The sequence below is a fragment of the Thermothelomyces heterothallicus genome, assembly GCF_042370625.1.
Source record: "Thermothelomyces heterothallicus CBS 202.75 unplaced genomic scaffold P884_scaffold_1, whole genome shotgun sequence".
Lineage (NCBI taxonomy): Eukaryota > Fungi > Ascomycota > Sordariomycetes > Sordariales > Chaetomiaceae > Thermothelomyces > Thermothelomyces heterothallicus.
Window position 1 is genome coordinate 3,283,756 of NW_027192562.1, and position 15,264 is coordinate 3,299,019.

General features: G+C 55.5%; 6 protein-coding genes across 6 annotated transcripts; 3 read left to right on the forward strand and 3 right to left on the reverse strand.

The window, feature by feature from the left end:
- Window positions 1–1,199: 1,199 nt before the first annotated feature.
- Window positions 1,200–2,049, forward strand: P884DRAFT_189783 (uncharacterized protein; the record flags this gene model as incomplete). The annotated part of the gene is made up of 4 exons (XM_069437463.1): window positions 1,200–1,339; window positions 1,416–1,572; window positions 1,652–1,740; window positions 1,887–2,049. 4 exons carry the CDS (start codon window positions 1,200–1,202, stop codon window positions 2,047–2,049), a joined length of 549 nt encoding a protein of 182 aa, XP_069302267.1.
- Window positions 2,050–4,707: 2,658 nt separating this feature from the next.
- Window positions 4,708–6,747, forward strand: P884DRAFT_254305 (glycoside hydrolase family 43 protein). The gene has a single exon (XM_069440883.1). The coding sequence runs from the start codon at window positions 4,868–4,870 to the stop codon at window positions 6,545–6,547; it is 1,680 nt and encodes a 559-aa protein (XP_069302268.1). The 5' UTR covers window positions 4,708–4,867; the 3' UTR covers window positions 6,548–6,747.
- Window positions 6,748–8,003: 1,256 nt separating this feature from the next.
- On the reverse strand, window positions 8,004–10,142 carry P884DRAFT_14589 (WD40-repeat-containing domain protein). Its single transcript, XM_069437230.1, has one exon. It carries the CDS (start codon window positions 9,831–9,833, stop codon window positions 8,340–8,342), a length of 1,494 nt encoding a protein of 497 aa, XP_069302269.1. The 5' UTR covers window positions 9,834–10,142; the 3' UTR covers window positions 8,004–8,339.
- Window positions 10,143–10,207: 65 nt separating this feature from the next.
- Window positions 10,208–12,076, forward strand: P884DRAFT_254308 (uncharacterized protein). The gene has a single exon (XM_069440884.1). The coding sequence runs from the start codon at window positions 10,443–10,445 to the stop codon at window positions 11,805–11,807; it is 1,365 nt and encodes a 454-aa protein (XP_069302270.1). The 5' UTR covers window positions 10,208–10,442; the 3' UTR covers window positions 11,808–12,076.
- A 182-nt stretch (window positions 12,077–12,258) lies between these two features.
- Window positions 12,259–12,955, reverse strand: P884DRAFT_306146 (uncharacterized protein; the record flags this gene model as incomplete). Its single annotated transcript, XM_069445102.1, has 2 exons — window positions 12,466–12,955; window positions 12,259–12,389 (listed from the first exon to the last, which is right to left on the reverse strand). The coding sequence occupies exons 1-2, from the start codon at window positions 12,767–12,769 to the stop codon at window positions 12,259–12,261; spliced, it is 435 nt and encodes a 144-aa protein (XP_069302271.1). The 5' UTR covers window positions 12,770–12,955.
- Window positions 12,956–13,587: 632 nt separating this feature from the next.
- P884DRAFT_296335 (Alpha/Beta hydrolase protein) lies at window positions 13,588–14,599 on the reverse strand (the record flags this gene model as incomplete). The annotated part of the gene is made up of 2 exons (XM_069444402.1): window positions 13,588–13,670; window positions 13,738–14,599. The coding sequence occupies 2 exons, from the start codon at window positions 14,597–14,599 to the stop codon at window positions 13,588–13,590; spliced, it is 945 nt and encodes a 314-aa protein (XP_069302272.1).
- Window positions 14,600–15,264: the final 665 nt, after the last annotated feature.

The following is a 15,264-nucleotide window of genomic DNA, read 5'->3' on the forward strand; positions in this document are numbered from 1 at the left end:
CAGACTATGACGGCGACACAAAAGACGGCCTTCACGATATGATCCGTCTCTTCGGCGAGAATTGGATGCACTTAGATGTTGAGGCTTCTCCGTCCATACCTTAATTACATACCCGATCTACCTAGGGACTTAATTACCTGCCTAGGTAAGACACCTTTAGGTGGTCATCCATACCTACCTACCTACCTATCTACTTACACAATGTATCATCTACCAACTTAGGTCCTGTGGTGTTGAGTAACCCAGCCATCGGACATCTAGTCACGGCTCGGTATCGTAATCTGACAAGCGCGCCTTTGATGAGGGGCTCAGTTGTGCTACCAGTTAATTAGTGCTATTCTATTCTTTTATCAGTAGCCTTGGCGGCCATGACAACGGCATCCGGTAATGATTAGCGACACACGTTGTGCCGCTCCGCCGAATTGATTGGCCGGCCAGCCGTAGCTCCCGCTCGGGAGATCCCGATCAGGAAGGTTGACGATGGTGCCGGCCACTGACCTGCGGGGTTGTCCGTCGCACGTGGAAGCTCCAAGGCGTTTCAGAGGCCTGTATGGAGTACCCCTGAAGGGCGACCCTTCCTACTTCCCAGAGCCCTCCCACCCCAGACAAACACACTATCGCGGCGTGACCGCATCTCTCGACTTAACTGGAACCTAGATTCAGTCATGGGAGTTGCCCCGGTGCCAGTGACATCGTGCCGGCATTAGTGTACGCCGGCTGCCGGGCCCGCATGGACGGGACGTGGATTGCGGGTGGGTTGTGAACATACATACCAAGATCTACGTTCTCGGATCGGGTATGGTTGTTGAAACAGGTCCTTAACTGCCTTCCATATGGGGTAGGTTCATCGCGGAATGTCGGAGTTCTGCGCTGCATCGCGTGCACGCCCCATGCTTGTGTGCATACATCCATGCATACGCCTTACCCTCGGGACCGGAGGTAGGAGGTACCTGGATTCTTATTTATCATCGTCAACTCGTGCCCCTGAGCCCGCCGCCGTCTCGTCGGGAGCGGCCACACAACCAGCTACCAAACCTCGTAGTCATCAGCACCGGGTGGCGCGAAAATGAAGTCGTTTGTTCTCAGTTCCCTTCTGGGGATGGCATTGGCCGTCCCCATGCCAGTCCCTACTCCAGTAAGTGTGTTACAACTACTCTACTCAATACTAGCCAACGTCGCGCACGCCATCTCACATGTAAATGCAGCCCGGCATCCCTTCGGCTTCGACAGCAAAGAGTCAGCTGGCCGCCCTGACCGTCAAGGCTGCGTACGACGACGGCAACTACAGCCGCGACCTGTTCCCCCACTGGGAGACGGTCAGCGGTGCCTGCAACACCAGGTATGCGCTCGCGACTCCCTGATAACCTACCTTACTGTTTTGTTTCGGCGAACGACTGACATCACCCGGACATCAGGGAGTACGTCTTGAAGCGAGATGGCACCAACGTGGTGACCGACAGTAGCTGCGCCGCCCAGTCAGGGACCTGGGTTTCCCCGTACGACGGAGCTACCTGGACGGCAGCCTCCGACGTCGATATCGACCACATGGTGCCGTTGAAGAACGCCTGGATCGTAAGAGAAACCCCTCCCCAACCCCTCCATCACAACATTGGCGGTCCCACCAGTGGAACATACTAACCCGCTCCAACAGTCAGGGGCGAACACTTGGTCCACTGCCAAGAGAACGCAATTTGCAAACGACATAGATCTGCCTCAGCTCTGGGCCGTTACGGACAATGTGTGAGTATCCCTTGCGTGTTACCCCCTCGCTTCTCTGCATCTATCTCGAGAGAGCTTCTGGGCTCCAGATGATGTGACTGTTGATTCGAGAATTCCCTTTAGCGTGACTCATGTGAAAACCGTTTTCAAGCTGACGTTTGCGGCAGGAACCAAGGAAAGGGTGACAAGTCCCCGGATTCCTGGAAGCCGCCCTTGACTTCTTTCTACTGCACGTACGCGAAGAGCTGGGTCACAGTGAAATATTCCTACGGGCTCAGCGTCACTTCTGCCGAGAAGTCGGCTTTGACAAGCATGTTGAATACGTGCTGAGCAACGGAGACGAATAAAGCGGGTTTATCCGGACATGCGTGCCTAGCGAAAAAAAAAAAAAAATCAGCAGGCATACTCATTGTCCTGAAGCTTAGGGTAAGGAAGGGAGAGGGTAATTACCGCCCGGTTAGCGTCATGAAAGCTGCTGGTGGAATGGGCTCTTTCCGAGACTAGAATGCTCTTTGTTCTCCCCGATTTCTTGTTCCAAGGAATGCAGTGCATTGGCTGTCTTCATGATCTCTCGTCCCGCCAGTATACCAAGGACCTAGGCCGATGAAAACAATATATATCAGCAAAGCTCACTCGAAAGACAGAGAATTGAGATCCTCATGCTTGGTCCCGACCATGGGATGGCCACCAATAGAAGGTGTAGAGGATGAACATTGCATGTAGTAGCCCGGTCTCGGGGACGGGAGATGGTAGGGCTTATAATTAATAATGCGCATATGATTGAGTTGGGTCAGGATCATTACCAAGGGGTTCCACGAAAGATCGCGATGGGGTTTGCCCACATATTATCATTCCCACATCTTGTCTCGTCATCGATTAAGTAAAGCGCGGTCATACAATCGTACTCGTCTGTTGGATAATTAATGCAACAGGCCTTGTTATTGGCTAGCAAATTCGACTTAGAGATCTCTTTGAGTTTATATTCGAACCCCATCGACCACAGTGTAGCAATTGAAGAAGTCCTTTACAAGTCTACAACAATGTGAGGTAACTACCATGTTAAATATTCATTTTGTGATTTTCGAAGCCTTGTCAAGAGACCAGTCTTTGCCAAGACAAAGAAGTCCCTGTGATGTCTGAGTTGTTGAACGTCAAAGGGCACTTGACTACTCATTCTAAGACAGTCTCAACCTGACCTAGCAGTGGTAATTAGCCCATGCCGACTGAGAAGAACGCATGGAAAATATATCATGGTGTCTGGGTCGGATACGGTATAGAACCCATCTTGGTCCCGGGGCAGAAGGGGTCCCAACTCGCCCAGGGTCGCCATAATTCCCGATGAACTGGGATTGCCCCTATTAGTGAACACGACTCCTCAAATTCAAAGACGTCAAGAAACCCTAGTACCTCTCTGCAAGTTCCAACGGCCGGGTACCAGCCATCCGCGACCCCAATTCGGCCCTAATTAACCCTCTCGGTGTGGGGCGCCATCATTGAGGACCGGACCAAGCGCTACGACACCAATTGCAGACCAATCTTTTCCCTTCCAGTAACTAACTCGAGGCCTACGACATCAAGCGGCTTATGTACATACTGTTAGACCACGACCCAGGGCGCTTACTTCGGCCAAGCCATGTGGTTCGAGATGTGTCACCACGAGAAGGTGCCAAGCGCATTGGAGCGCTATCTGGGTGAGCTCTACAGCGTTTCCGGTGTGTTAGAACGCAACCCAGAGTCACAGAAGTCTCAAGCGGGCAATGGTGATGAGCCGTGGCTCGTGGGTGGACAGATGAGGTTTGCTGACATTTTGTCCATCCCCTGGTACTCCTGGATGGAGTGGTTTTGGACGAGGAGGAGTTTGCATTACACAAATAAATATTCCACGGTTCCCCTGTGACCCTACTATTTGAAATTGTGTTCAAGGGATACGGCCTTAACTGGTACTCTAGGCTTTAGTGCACTCTCAGCAGCAGATCTTTTTCTCTTCCAACGAGAAGACGTAAACCTGTCTAGAAACGGTTTGCTGCGCTCTGCTCTTTAATTATAACCCCATGAGAGTGTGATCATGCTTGCACGTGCTAGAATTCGGTCTGGTAGCAAACTCAATTGTGTTTAAACTTCCATTCTTGTATTGATCTCACGTAACATGGCCTGGCCTCAGTCGCCTTCAATTGTGCGGAGACGGTGAGGAATTTCGTAAAGGGATGTAAAGGGATGCGACGGGATTCTTCGGGTTCTCTACCTCTCGCCTCAGCTGCACCGTAAACTTCCTGGTAGTCGAATTAAAGGGAGCAAGGTCGTTCTAAAGCTCGAATGCTCCTGTCTTCCAACTTTAAGAGCCACATAGTAGGTAGGCATAATTATTACTTCCTAGAAATATTAATTACTGTAAATTTCGGTAGATGAGCTCAGCGCCAGTAATATTAAACACGGTTGTCACAGATGATTCGAGCAAAACTGCTGACAGCATGAGAACAGAAACCATATTATTGACAGGTGTTGCTTCGTCGGCGCTTTCGGTGTTAGGGACCTAGTAATAATTAATACCACCCAGGCCATGTACCTAAACGATGCGTCTTTGCGCGCGAATGATGAAAATTCCCGGCATGGATTCTCGGTCCCTCGACGCTGCTTGGCAAGCCCGAGTATAGGCAGTGCCTGGGAGCCCTATGCTAGGGCGTGGGAATTGTCGACCAAACTATTCAACCGGGAGGAAGCCCACGATAAATTACCATTGGCGCGCTTGGTGCGAGGTGCCAATGTAACATAGAAATCGTTTGGATCTGCAACTACCGTCTTAGCTACCATTCCTCACAAATAATTGCGCCAATGAAGTAGTCAGAAGAAGAACAAGGTCGGCTATTCAAGGATCACGCCGAAGGCCGGCCGTTAACGAGGCACTCTGATCGGGGTCGATGAGGGGATGGGTATGTATATAGTGGAAAGAAAGCTCACTCCGCAGTCTCTTGGGTCAGGGCAATTTGCAATAAGTTCAGTCTCGATGCTTGCCTTGTGAAGCATTGAAGCTCTGGAGAGAGAAAAACGTATTTACCTACACTCGTCGTGCTCAGTGGCATCCTGTTGGACTGCACCGCTCGTTTCCAGCATACACACAACTGATGCGAACAAGGCCTCCGCGGTCTCGGTTATGATGGGGCGCCTAAACGATCTCATACCCCTCCTTGCACTGTTGAGCGGCAGTGCCACATCCGCCGCCGTAAGAAACACGGCTTCTCAGGCTCGCGCGGCGGAATTCAACAACCCGGTGCTCTGGGAGGACTACCCGGACCTGGACGTGTTCCGGGTCGGGTCGACCTTCTACTACTCCTCCTCGACGTTCGCCTACTCCCCAGGGGCTCCGGTGCTCAAGTCGTACGACCTGGTGAACTGGACCCCCGTCACCCACTCGGTCCCGACGCTCAACTTTGGGGACCGCTACAACCTCACGGGCGGCACGCCGGCCGGCTACGTCAAGGGCATCTGGGCGTCGACGCTGCGGTACCGGCCCTCCAACGACAAGTTCTACTGGTACGGCTGCGTCGAGTTCGGCAAGACGTACATCTGGACCAGCTCCGGCACGCGCGCGGGCGACAGGGACGGCGAGGTGGACCCCGCCGACTGGGTCTGGGAGCCGCACCCGCCCATCGACCGGTGCTACTACGACAGCGGCCTGTTGATCGACGACGACGACAAGATGTACATCGCGTACGGCAACCCCAAGATCGAGGTCGCCGAGCTGTCCGACGACGGGCTCACCGAGGTCTCCTCCCGGGTCGTCTACACCCCGCCGGCCGGCACCACCATCGAGGGCTCGCGCATGTACAAGGTCGGCGACGCCTACTACATCCTGGTGACGCGCCCGGCCGACGCCGAGTGGGTGCTCCGGTCGACGTCCGGGCCCTTCGGCCCGTACGAGCAGCGCGAGCTCGTGTCGCGCATCAACGGCCCCCTCTCCAACGCCGGCTTCGCCCACCAGGGCGGCATGGTCGACACCCCGGACGGCCGCAGCTGGTACTACGTCGCCTTCATGGACGCGTACCCGGGGGGCCGCATCCCCGTGGTCGCGCCGCTGCGCTGGACGGACGACGGGTGGCCCGAGGTGGTGACGGACGCGCAGGGCGGCTGGGGCGCCAGCTACCCGGTCCCCGTGGATACGGGCAAGACGGTGCCGGACGACGGCTGGGAGCTGGACGAGTTCAGGGGCGGCCGGCTGAGCCACCACTGGGAGTGGAACCACAACCCGGACCCGGCCCGCTTCGCGCTCGCGGGCGGGGGGGACGAGGGCGGGCTGGTGCTGCAGGCGGCGACGGTGACGGAGGACCTGTTCGCGGCCAGGAACACGCTCACGCGGAGGATCAGGGGCCCCAAGTCGAGCGGTACGTTCCGGCTGGACGTCAGCGGGATGCGCGACGGCGACCGGGCCGGGGCCGTGCTGTTCCGGGACACGGCGGCGTATATCGGCGTGTGGAAGCAAGGGGACGAGGCCACCATCGTCGTAGTCGACGGCCTTGAGCTGGCTCTGAGCTCCTGGACGACCATCTCGACCGGGAAGGTGGCCGAGACGGGCCCGACCCTGAGCAGCACGCAGGATGTCTGGCTCCGGATCGAGGCCGACATCACGCCCGCGTTCGGGACCAACACGGCAAGGACCACGACCTTCTCGTACAGCGTGGACGGCGGGAAGACCTTTGTCCGTCTTGGCCCGGCCTTCTCGATGAGCAATACTTGGCAATACTTTACGGGCTACAGGTTCGGAGTCTTCAACTTTGCCACCAAGGAGCTTGGGGGCGAAGTCAAGGTCAAGAGCTTCCAGATGCAGCCTCTGTGAACATTAATTATAGGCCCCAAGTTCAGAGTCCCGTATAATTATGTCTATGGCGCGGATCTGCTTCACTCCACTGGACGGGCAAAATAATTAGGTATTATATCTAAGGTACTACAGCTAGCATCACACTGACAAAGTACGTACACTTCAACAGCTTGAGATCGTGATCCTGCAACTTGACATTTCCATTAATTACCAGCGGTATTCCTGCTTACGATATTGATTCTTGATCTGCCAATTGTGTGATAGCTTTGGTGCCACCCCCTCATATTTGACTCCATCATGACGAACCCCTTTCTGGATGGGGCGCTATCTCCAAGTCGCCACGGATAGGGTAATTACATATTGAAGGCCAACCTGTGTATGTCACCCCATTGTCTTCAAGCCTCTTCTTCAAACCTCCTTCCACTCTTTAACGAAGCGGAACAATGATGTAGTTCCTTTCCCAATGTTCGTTTCGCCCACTCGCTCGTCACCTCGAAATGAAGAGGATGAACAACCGACGAATATTGACTCGATGCACGAGTTCCCATCACGACAGCCGACCCGCGGCGTTGAGGAATACTCGAGACTTCCGATGATCGATCGCACTACACTCTTGGCAGCAACTGACGTGGATCTGCGCAGGGCATGAAGCGAGGCGAACGACGCGATTCGGACCGCGAGCGACACCATGTCCTCCGGTAAGCTTCGGCGTGGTCGCTAACGCTAGCTGACAAGCAGGACGCAGCAGCACCCGACGTTCGCGACGGTAAGTCGGCCAGACTCGCTTTCGGAGTGAGGAGTCGTAGTCCGTCCCACCCACCATTCGAGTAACGGCATCGGCATCACGGTGACTTTCTATTCCGCGCCAACATCCCGCCCGTACCATCCTTCCAAGGGGCCATGAAACATCTCTCCGGCCAACTTTCTGTACTCGAAAAAAGATCCCTTGTCCGTTTCTGCTGTCCGAGATCTTCACACGCCGCTGCATCTTCGGCATGTTCGCTTCGTCCATCCACTTAGAGGCACCCATCCACACATGGCATGATGAACCTAAGATCCATTACCGTCACCAACATGAAGCTCTCTTCATCGCACCGGCATCTACAGCCGTCGAAGGTACGCATTGCTTCACATCATTCATCGACCCCCGAAACGATACGAGACGAGCGGCAGCTTAAGCATCAGCTTCAGGTCATCTTTTCCCGTTGCCCCGAATTTTTCGCAGGCGCTTTCAGCGGTTCGCTATTCGCTCTGGTTTCGCTTCGGTCTGATTTTCGACTCTTGAATCGGTTTCCCACAATTTTCAAGTTCTGGGAAAGTCCAGGTCAAGTGACGTTAGAACTCTGGGGTTTGTAACAGTAGAGTTACTGGCATTGTTGAGCGCGGAAAGTCGGCTGGGAATTTGGTCCTTTCGAGGCGTTGAGGTGCAGAAAAAGGGTGTCCAAGATATGAATTTTTATGAGCAGAGGACATGGTTGCTTGTTCGGTTGCGTGCTTGAGGGGCCTAGTTGGTAGGACGTTACGGGATGTATTAATTACCCAACGCGGTGGACTGTAAAGGGTAGGAACTGGGTTGCGTATTATTATTTTCGTTGGTCATGGTTGCGTGGGTTTGGTCCCTGTGGGTATTGAGAAAACGGTTGCAGAGGATGAATGGCAAATGTGATCGGTGATGGCAGGTTCGTCCGCGGAAGGGCTTGGATTGATTTTTTTTGGGGGGTTCATTCATACCCATCAGAAACCTGGTGAAATGGAAATTCTAAAAGCACGGCGCCATAAGCTGCCGTCGAGCAGTTCAAGCCGCAAACGCCTACACGCTGATTGTCCTGAAGATGCTAAACTCTTCGCCTGTGGCCACCAGCGTGCCCGGTATTTGCGGGTGCCAGTGTACCTCCTTTGCCAGGTTCTGGTAGTGCACAAACAACAGCTGCGGCGGTACATCCTGTATCCCCGCGGTGTCCTTGCTCTCCTCGTCATCCAACTCCACCGCCAGATCCCAGAGCGTAACCGTATTGTCTCCCGCCGATACCGCCACGATACTGTCGTCCGTCGGGTGCCACTCCACGCTGGTGATTTGCTCCTTGTGGAAATTGAAGCTCGCAATCGGGCTCGGTCGCTGCAGACTCGACGCAGCGGCCGCACCCGCGCTCGGCTTCCATTGCCGCAAGTCCCAAACCGCCCACACACCCGCGTCGTCGCCGGACGCGAGGAGATGGGTCGTCTGCCGCGACCACGACATGACGTTGACATCCACGTCGCTGACCTGCATGGAGAGCGCGGGCTTACGCCCCTTGCTGCGCACGTCCCACACGCGGATGGTGCCGTCGCTCGACGCGGACGCGAAGACGGACGCCTCGGACGGACTCCACTGGATCTCCTCCACGCTGGATGTGTGGCCCTGGAAGGGGCGCGTGTCCGTGACGAAGCCGCCGCCGTCGGTCCGTGTCGTGACGTAGATGAGGCCGTCATTGTCACCCGTCAGGAGCTTGCCGGCGGCGTGGAGAGGCGACCAGTCGACCGCGTACCCTTCCGACTTGTGCGCGCGGATGGTGCAGATCGGCTTGTTCTGCTGGGGCGTGACGATGGTGCCAGGGGTATCGAAGGAGGTGATGTGGGGTGTGATATCGTGGATGAAGACGTTGGTCGACTCGGTCATGGCCGCCGTCAGGGTGGTTGGGGGCTTCGAGGGGTCCTGGGAAGGAGTCTGGTGGACTCGTATTCGGTTGGTCGTGGTGTTGAGCGGGATGCTCTTGTGTTCGAGGATGGGATCCGCGTCCTCGTCATCGCTCTCATCGTCGCTCGACTCGTCCTCGTCGCCGCCCTGCATCTTGCTGAGGCCGCTGAACTTCATGACCATGATGGAGTTGTCGCTGGCCTTGGCGCTGTCGGCCTGCGTCCCGGCCACCGTGTACATGGTCGCGGGGTATACGGTCCGGTTGTCGCCAAGGCCATCGCGGATGATGTCGAAGGAGAGGCATGGCCACGGGGTGCTTAGATTGTGAAGCATGCGGTAGGTTGTCGGGTCGGGGGAGAGGGTCTGGCCCGGCTCGAGCTTCGTCCTGCCGACAATGAAGGTTCCCGGGGTTGCATTGTCCACGTCCATTGCCTCCTCAGCCTCCCTCTCCGCGTCTGGCCTGCCGTCGACGCCAGCTTCAATAATCTCTTCCTCGCTCTCGAATTCGTCTTCGAATTCGTCCTCAAACTCGCCCATGTCGGCGGGCGTCTCGTCGACGTCCATGGCGTCGGGACGCCCACCGGCCTTGAGTGGGCCGGTGTTCTCTTCGTCTGCCGTTCGCTTTGACATTGTGATGCAGTTTTCGGCGCGTAACGAGGGCCGTGGTACAGTTCCTGAGCCGGACGCAACGGGGCCGCAAACAAATCGCCGGTTGAAATTTGTGGATTTTGGACTTTTTTCAGTGGGGCATCCTTATCACCCCTCATTGGGATGGGGGAAGAAGCAGCTTATCGCGCGCAGCTCGCGGGCGGCCGTAACCCCAACCCTTTCTGAAACCAACCAGGACCGTTTGGCATTTCGGATGCAGCTCGAACCGTCTCGGCGAGCCAAGATCTCTGAGCGGTCGAGGATAACCCTTAATTATAACCAATAAGCGACAGTTCCAACCGTTAAAGAATAATGAATCCATTCAAGGCATCGCGGAGATCCCATGGATGCTGATGACTTTTGTTCTTCCTGGACGACGATCGGTCGCTCGGAGGCCCAATTCCGATGGCAAATCGGGCCATGATCCGTTGACCCGCTAGTTAATCCGCTACACGCACGCTAAGCGACCACGCCACGCTCCTTCCAGTCCTGAGTTGGCGTTGGCATCAGAGGCTCTTTCTGCGGCGCACACCATCACAGCCCTCGCGCCTTCATGGGATTGCATGCAGCAACTCAACAAATGAATAGACCATGGGCGGCCGTTATGTCAGCACCTCGAGCGCCGTCAACGCGCGGCCGCGCGGTGTCCTGCTCACCGTCTGTGTGATCAGTCTGGTAACCATCTGGCTATGTCGGCTCCCAAAGATGTGTCTTTACGGTGAAGGGCCCGTGGTGGACGTCAGCACTGGCCCAGCTGCGCGACAGTCTATCGACCTGTCCAAGGCGGACGCGCCTTTCATCGGCTGGCCGCTGGAGAGGGTGTGCAATGAGAGCACCATGTGGACCCCGGGGATCGTGTTTGTCTGCGACAACAACTCGGGCGGGATCGGAAACATCCGCAACTACATCCTTACCTGCTTCCGCTACGCCATTGAAGCAGGGGCGACAGGCGTTGTGCTGCCGCAGATCCGAACTCGCTCAGACAAGGACCTCTCCGACATCATGCTGCCGCATCGGGGGTTCGACTATTTCTTCGACGAGGACCACTTTCGTCGGAGCCTGAGCGCCGCGTGCCCCCAATTTACGCTCTACAACTCGACCGATGACATTCCCAATGCCCCCGTGCCTTTCAAGGCCGAAAAGATCACTCCTCGCAACTTCGGTAAACGAGGGGGGTGCGACAAGCGGGAGCTAAACAAGCACACTGGTCGTTTCGACAAGCAGTTCTGGGAGTTCATCAAGAACACAACCGAGGAGTTTCATCTGCCAATTCCCAGCATCGAGACTCCCCGCATATTCCGCTTCAACTGGGGCGTGCAGTGGGACTGGCCCGTCTTCCGAGATGGGCCCGAGTTCGTTGCTACTTACGGGGGGCTGCTCCGTTTCCGGCAGGATATCCTCGATCTGGGGTTCAAGACGGCTCAGTACATGCGGGAGTTCTCTCACCAGCACGGCGGATCGGGCGCTTTTGCCGGCATGCACCTGCGGACCGAGAGCGACGCCCTCAGCAGGTGGCCCAAATTCGATGAACAGAGCGGTGCATATTTGGAGCGGGCTACCGCGCTGAACTTCAAGGTCGCATACCTTGCCACGGGGAACCAGACCGAGGCTCGGAAGCTGACCACGGCAGCCGCGGAATGGCACAACATGGCCGTGGTCACCAAGCACGAGCTCTTGCGGGATCATCCAGACGACTTGGAGGCGCTCACGGCGCTCACATGGGACCAGCAGGCGCTCATCGACTACATCGTGTTGCTCGAGTGCGACTACTTCCTTGGCGTCAGCCCCAGCTCCTTCAGCATGACGGTGGCTGGAAAACGGCACCTCAAAGCAGAAGGCCTGTACACGAGACCGTGGAGAATCGGTGGGGATGGTGACGGCCGCAGCTGGCTTGTTGGGAGGTATGAGAACTACTGGGAAGACTGGCTGTTTATGTATGAGTCTCTCTGGCCATAAATCGATTTGGGTTTCATTTTTTTTTCCCTTGCTTCAGCTAGTGTTTCGCATTCTCATCTTGTAGTCGATAGAGTTTCTCTGCGTGTACGGAATCGCACAACGAAAGGACCTCAACCGTGACGATACTTTCGTGTGTGAGGCACAGGCTCAGACAGTGAGGAGCCTGGAGTTATCCCTGAGTACCTATGAATGTTGCGCTCAAGTAGGCACCTCGCCTGGGCTCAGGTACCTAACTAAGGTCGGCAAGCACCACGGAGCACATCACATTGGACCGCAGTCTTTGTTTTGCCTGTTCCAGCCGAGTTTAGAAGCTTAATTAAATCATAATTACTCTAAGGTAAGACGAAACGCTGCAGTGGTATATTTCGCACCGATAAAGCAAGAAAACCGCGAAACACCCACACCCTCAACCACACAAGACATAGATAATAATAACAGCAAGTTATTAATCTCAGATCCTCGGCCGATGGTTGCCATAGAAGGACCCGATGATAAGAAGACCGCCCACCCATTCGCTCTCACACATAGATGGCACCGACGCCAGCCCCCACCAGCCCAGCAGCGAGGAGTCCAAAGTCGAGGCTCAGGAGCGCGCTGGCGCCAGATTCGTCGGTGTTATTGTGGCGGCCGTGGTACCTGCCGGCGCGGCCGCGGCCACCGTGACCACCGCCGCGGCGCCTCTTCTCCAGGCCCTGCGCATCGTCCTCGTCGCCCTCGCTCGTGTCATGGTCGTCGCCGCCCTGGTTGTGGCGGGCGGTGGTGACGTTGTTCGTCTCCGGGTCGCTGTCCTGATCGTCTTGGTTTCCGTGACGAGCAACGACATCCACGAGGTCCGACTTAGTGGTATCGTTATGATGACCATTGTGGCGGACGACAACGCCCAAGGCATCCGAGTTGGTGCTAGGGACACTGGCCGCGGTTAGGATGGCGACGAGGGGGAGTAGGACGGTGGTGTACTTCATTTTCGTGGTGAATTTTTTTTGGTTAATTAGGTTGATAAAAAGCTCTTCTGGGCATATTGCTTATGATAGTAAAGTGTCGTTTGCAAGTGTTAATACGTGTTGTAGAAAACTGATGCAGCTAATTCAGGAGTTCTTGGCTGATTTATACTTCTTTACTTCGTCATTATCGAACGCAGATCCTTTGACATGTCAGAACTGTTTGAATCTGTTTCTCGGGTTCTCTAATTGGTAGTGCGTATTGTTCTCGCAGTTGTTTGTTTCATTTGAAGCGCTCCCGGATCAGGTGTTGAAACAGGTGGCCAACGAGCCAGCCAAGATGACGATCCACTCAAGGGTTAGGACCGTTTCCGCAGCTTATATTCTCTTCCTTTATTTTCGTTACTCTTCACAATCCGCAGCGAGGTCTCCTGTCCGGCCTGAGGCCGGCCGTCCTGGGTGATGCCCGGTGATGGCCCGGGCCGGGATTGGCCGTGGACCAAACGGCCCGGCTTGCTGGCGAAGAGGAATCCGATCCAAAACCCCGGGTGATGCACGGAATAGCAAAACACTCTCCGACATATTTCAATATAATTGTACACATCTCTCGCACTTGACTCGCGGTCTTACGGTTGCGCAATTCCTATTGCTCTGCGGCATTCCGTTGCTGATTGATTCACTTCCAACCCAAATCTGGCGCACCGCCAGATGGTTCAAGAGAACGTTGACTCATTCTTGACTGGCATGACTTCCTTCAATCTTGGAAGATTCGTTGCGCCATCCACACCCTATTATGTTTTGCCAAATCATATGTTTATTAATAAAGTAATTATTTTTATCATTTACAAACGCTGCTGAGAAACAATGGGTTCAAGAAACGCAAGGATGTCGTCCAGCACTTGTTGCGCATGTGTCAGGTAAAGCCCTATTAATTCACAGTTGGAGTCAGTCATGATCCATGGGCAGTTCATCTGAGCAGATTGTTCACCCACCATGTCCTGCTTTCTGATACACACGAAGCCGAGACCAGGGAAGAATCTTGTGGACCAACGCCGCGCTCGTCTCGAGAGGCATTCCGCTGTCGGAATCTCCGTGAAGGATCAGAACCGGCATTTTCTCCCGCTCGTCGGCCGCCGCCGACTCGGCCCACTCCCTCAGCTCCCGAGCCATCGGCTTCCGCAGTATGATGGCCGTTCGCTCGACTGCCACCGGGTCTGCCTGTTGGACGAGCCGCTCAAAGAACTGCAGGGTGTCCTTGCTGACGTCGTTGCCGAGGTCGACGCGAAAGACACCCGGGATCGCGTCTCGGATGAAGTCCTTGCCGCCGGCGCCCCGGAATCTCTGCACCAGCCCGTCCCAGACCTCCTTGCCGGGGGCGCTGGGACATTCATCGCTGCTAACGCTGTTGGGCATGTTGGGCCCGATCCACACGAATCCCTTGCAGTGGGTGCGCAAAACCCGGCTGGCGATGCAGGCCAGGACCGACTCGCTGCAGCCCATGCTCGCGGCCACGAAAACAAACGGGCCCGGGTTCTTTTGCATGACGTGCTCCAGGAGGCCGACGGCGTCGTTGACGAAGGTGTCGAACGTCACCTCACCCGTGGCCGGGTTGGCCCACTCGCTGTTGCCGAACCCGCGGCGGTCGGGCGCGATGATGGGGAACCGGTGGGACTCAACCAGCGGCACGATGAGCTGGTCGAACATGCGGGACGACATGGGCCAGCCGTGGAGGAAGATGAGCGTCAGCGGCTGCCGCTCGACGGTGGTCGCCGGTCTGTGGGGCGAAGAACGGGAAGGAGTATAGTAGCGGTAAAAGAGGCTCGCGCCATCCGTCTCGGCGTGGAAGATAGCCATGTCGATTGTGTTTGCCTGCTTCAAGACCCCTTGGGGAATCGTCTTGGTGCTTTGAGCAACTTGAAGAGTGAAGTGTGCGTTGTCAAAACTAACCATCAGGCTCCGGGCGTCCTAGCTATTATATATACCTTAGGTTGGCACCTGAATCCAGTCCGAGAGGTTGATTCTCTGTTTCATTGTTTGTCACGGCAACAGCATAACGCATTCACTTGTTGGCTAAATGATGGGCACGTATCCATATCAGGATTGATTGTTATGGAGCCTACCGTGGTGTTGTGCATTGGCCATGCGTAATGCTCTCTCTTGAATCACCCGATTGTTTTTATGCTTGCCTGGTAGTCTGCACCAAGGAGTGTCACTAATTAAGTGTTCCATGGCCTGTTGGAGACGAGAGGTGCGCAGAACGACAAGTTCGAACTGCAAAAACTAATACCATTTTGGGCATAGTTGAGTGTTCGGGCCCGCCAAGACCTCCAACATAACGCTTAAGCATAACGTTTCTCGAGTTACGGAGTCTGGCCTTGTGACATGCATCGGAGGGCTTGGCGCTGCAGCTGAATCGGCGACCGAGATGCTCCCAGTGCCATCAGGTTGAATGTATGTACGGTACATAATTTACCCGTCGTGGGTATCGCTTTCTTGAAAGGGGGGGGGGGGGGGGGGGG

Bases quoted from the DNA above. Each gene is read 5' to 3' on its own strand.
- P884DRAFT_254305 (XM_069440883.1), top strand. From the start codon at position 4,868: ATGATGGGGCGCCTAAACGATCTCATACCCCTCCTTGCACTGTTGAGC.
- P884DRAFT_254308 (XM_069440884.1), top strand. From the start codon at position 10,443: ATGGGCGGCCGTTATGTCAGCACCTCGAGCGCCGTCAACGCGCGGCCG.
- P884DRAFT_14589 (XM_069437230.1), bottom strand. From the start codon at position 9,833: ATGTCAAAGCGAACGGCAGACGAAGAGAACACCGGCCCACTCAAGGCC.